This window comes from Temnothorax curvispinosus, unplaced genomic scaffold (genome assembly GCF_003070985.1).
Source record: "Temnothorax curvispinosus isolate PA1 unplaced genomic scaffold, ASM307098v1 QBEX01005362.1, whole genome shotgun sequence".
NCBI lineage: Eukaryota > Metazoa > Arthropoda > Insecta > Hymenoptera > Formicidae > Temnothorax > Temnothorax curvispinosus.
Window position 1 is genome coordinate 5362 of NW_020215142.1, and position 2257 is coordinate 7618.

The 2257-nt window shown below is 27.7% G+C and overlaps 1 protein-coding gene across 1 annotated transcript; it reads left to right on the top strand.

Annotated features, from left to right (window-relative positions):
• Positions 1-396: 396 nt before the first annotated feature.
• LOC112454807 lies at positions 397-1899 on the top strand. The gene is made up of 4 exons (XM_025016400.1): positions 397-463; positions 623-790; positions 1088-1254; positions 1887-1899. The coding sequence occupies exons 1-4, from the start codon at positions 443-445 to the stop codon at positions 1897-1899; spliced, it is 369 nt and encodes a 122-aa protein (XP_024872168.1). The 5' UTR covers positions 397-442.
• Positions 1900-2257: the final 358 nt, after the last annotated feature.

The window sequence follows — 2257 nt, forward strand, 5'->3', positions numbered from 1 at the left end:
GAGCGAAGTATAATATTGTTCACGCAGGATTTCCTTTTCCCAGATAATATTTTATAATTATTAATATTCGTGAAGAATAATCTCGAAGGAATAGAAGGATCGAGAAAATGGAATGCTGCGTAGTTTGAATCTTGTATTTGTAAAAGTTGTGAATAACATGTTTACATCAAATGAATGGGCCTATTGTACACCTGCCTCGAGCGAACAATGGACTCAGGAATGCGGAAGCTTCGAACGACCACATCTGGCTGGCAGGTGTATGGAACATCTGGTCGACCGATGTGCTTGATGGGGCGGAGCCGTGACCAAGTAGGGATGCTGCCGAGAGTCCAGGAGCCGGAGCGAAACCCACCGATCGTGGAATTCGTCGCCAGAGAGTCGAGCGAGTAGGTCGATGGAAATTCCTCGGTAGGAATTCCGCGCGAGAGCCTCTCCCCTGAAAATGAGAAAAGAACGTGGCATGGTACATATATGCACACAACATAATTTTCTATTTTTTTAATTTTTTATTCTTCCTTATAAAAACTACTCTATTAATCTCTTCTGTTATTATAATTTTTTATTAGATTTTAAATATAAATATATTTTATATTTGTACATATTAATTATTTATTAATTATAGGAAAACAGTATACAATCCGATAGTGAGAAAGAACATAAACCAAAAAGAAAAAAAATGGAGGAAAATGACACGGAAGAAAGTGTGGATAACAATTTTACAAATAGAGAGCCGCAAATATGTGATGTTACAGAAAATAAATGTACAACAGATTTATTGCCAAAGACAAAGGTATTGTAAATTTACAAATAATCAACAAAATTATCATTAAAATAATGCTATAATAATAATGATGTGATTACAATATTTTATATTTGATTGACATATGGCATTTATGGTAACAAAAAGATATATCTTATCGCTATTCTATTAATCCCTCTTTTCTGTTATATTTCTATTTTTTAAATTTTTTATTCTTTCTTATAAAAAGTACTCTATTAATCTCTTTTCTGTTATTATGATTTTTTATTACATTTTAAATATAAATATATTTTATATTTGTATATATTAATTATTTATTAATTATAGGAAAACAGTATACAATCCGATAGTGAGAAAGAACATAAACCAAAAAGAAAAAAATGGAGGAAAATGACACGGAAGAAAGTGTGGATAACAATTTTACAAATAGAGAGCCGCAAATATGTGATGTTACAGAAAATAAATGTACAACAGTTTTATTGCCAAAGACAAAGGTATTGTAAATTTACAATTAATCAACAAAATTATCATTAAAATAATGCTATAATAATAATGATGTAATTACAATATTTTATATTTCATTGACATATGGCATTTATGGTAACACAAAAAGATATATCTTATCACTATTCTATTAATCCCTATTTTCTGTTATTATAATTCTCAACTATTATTAGCTACTGTGAATTACAGGAAATTTGTATTCAATTAGACAACAAGGAAGAGAGAGAAGAAAAAAAAAAGAAAAAAAAATTGAGAAAATACCAAATAAAGAATGTGCAGATACAATGTTAATTAATAAAAAAGGCCGAAAATAACTGACATTAAAATAGTGAAACCAATAATGCATTTACCAAAGACAAAAGTTATAATATTATACATTTTTCAATTATGCAATCAACAAAGCTATCGTAATTAATAATAATGATAATAATTTTAACAATAATAATAAAAATAACAATGATGATTATGATGATAATTATAATAGTGTATATCTGGTTTATATGATTTTTATGATTACATAATTTCAATTTAATATTATGTACAACCAAAACTATAAAATTTAGTTACATTTGTGCATATATAAAAAAAATATAGCAATAACTAAAACTGCTACAAATTGCAGGAAATGGATTTAAAATTAGATAAAACACGAGTTCAAATTTCCAATGCCAAATTTTGCGAGTCTGCAGATAGTGTAAGTGATACAGAACTATCCAATGACATTGAAAAGGGTATAATATGTTACAAACTATAATCAAAATAAACAAATTAGAACATTTTTCCATTATTTAAAAATAGGCATATTAAAGGAATAATAATGTATTACGTTTATTTTATGCTTTATATTTTGTGGGAAGCCGTCATAGATACGTCATTCTATAAAATTTTAAAGGACATACATAAATCGAAAGTGAGAAAAGAACATGGCATGGTACACATGCACAATATAATTTTACGTAGTTCTCATAAAAACTACTCTATTAATCTCTTTTC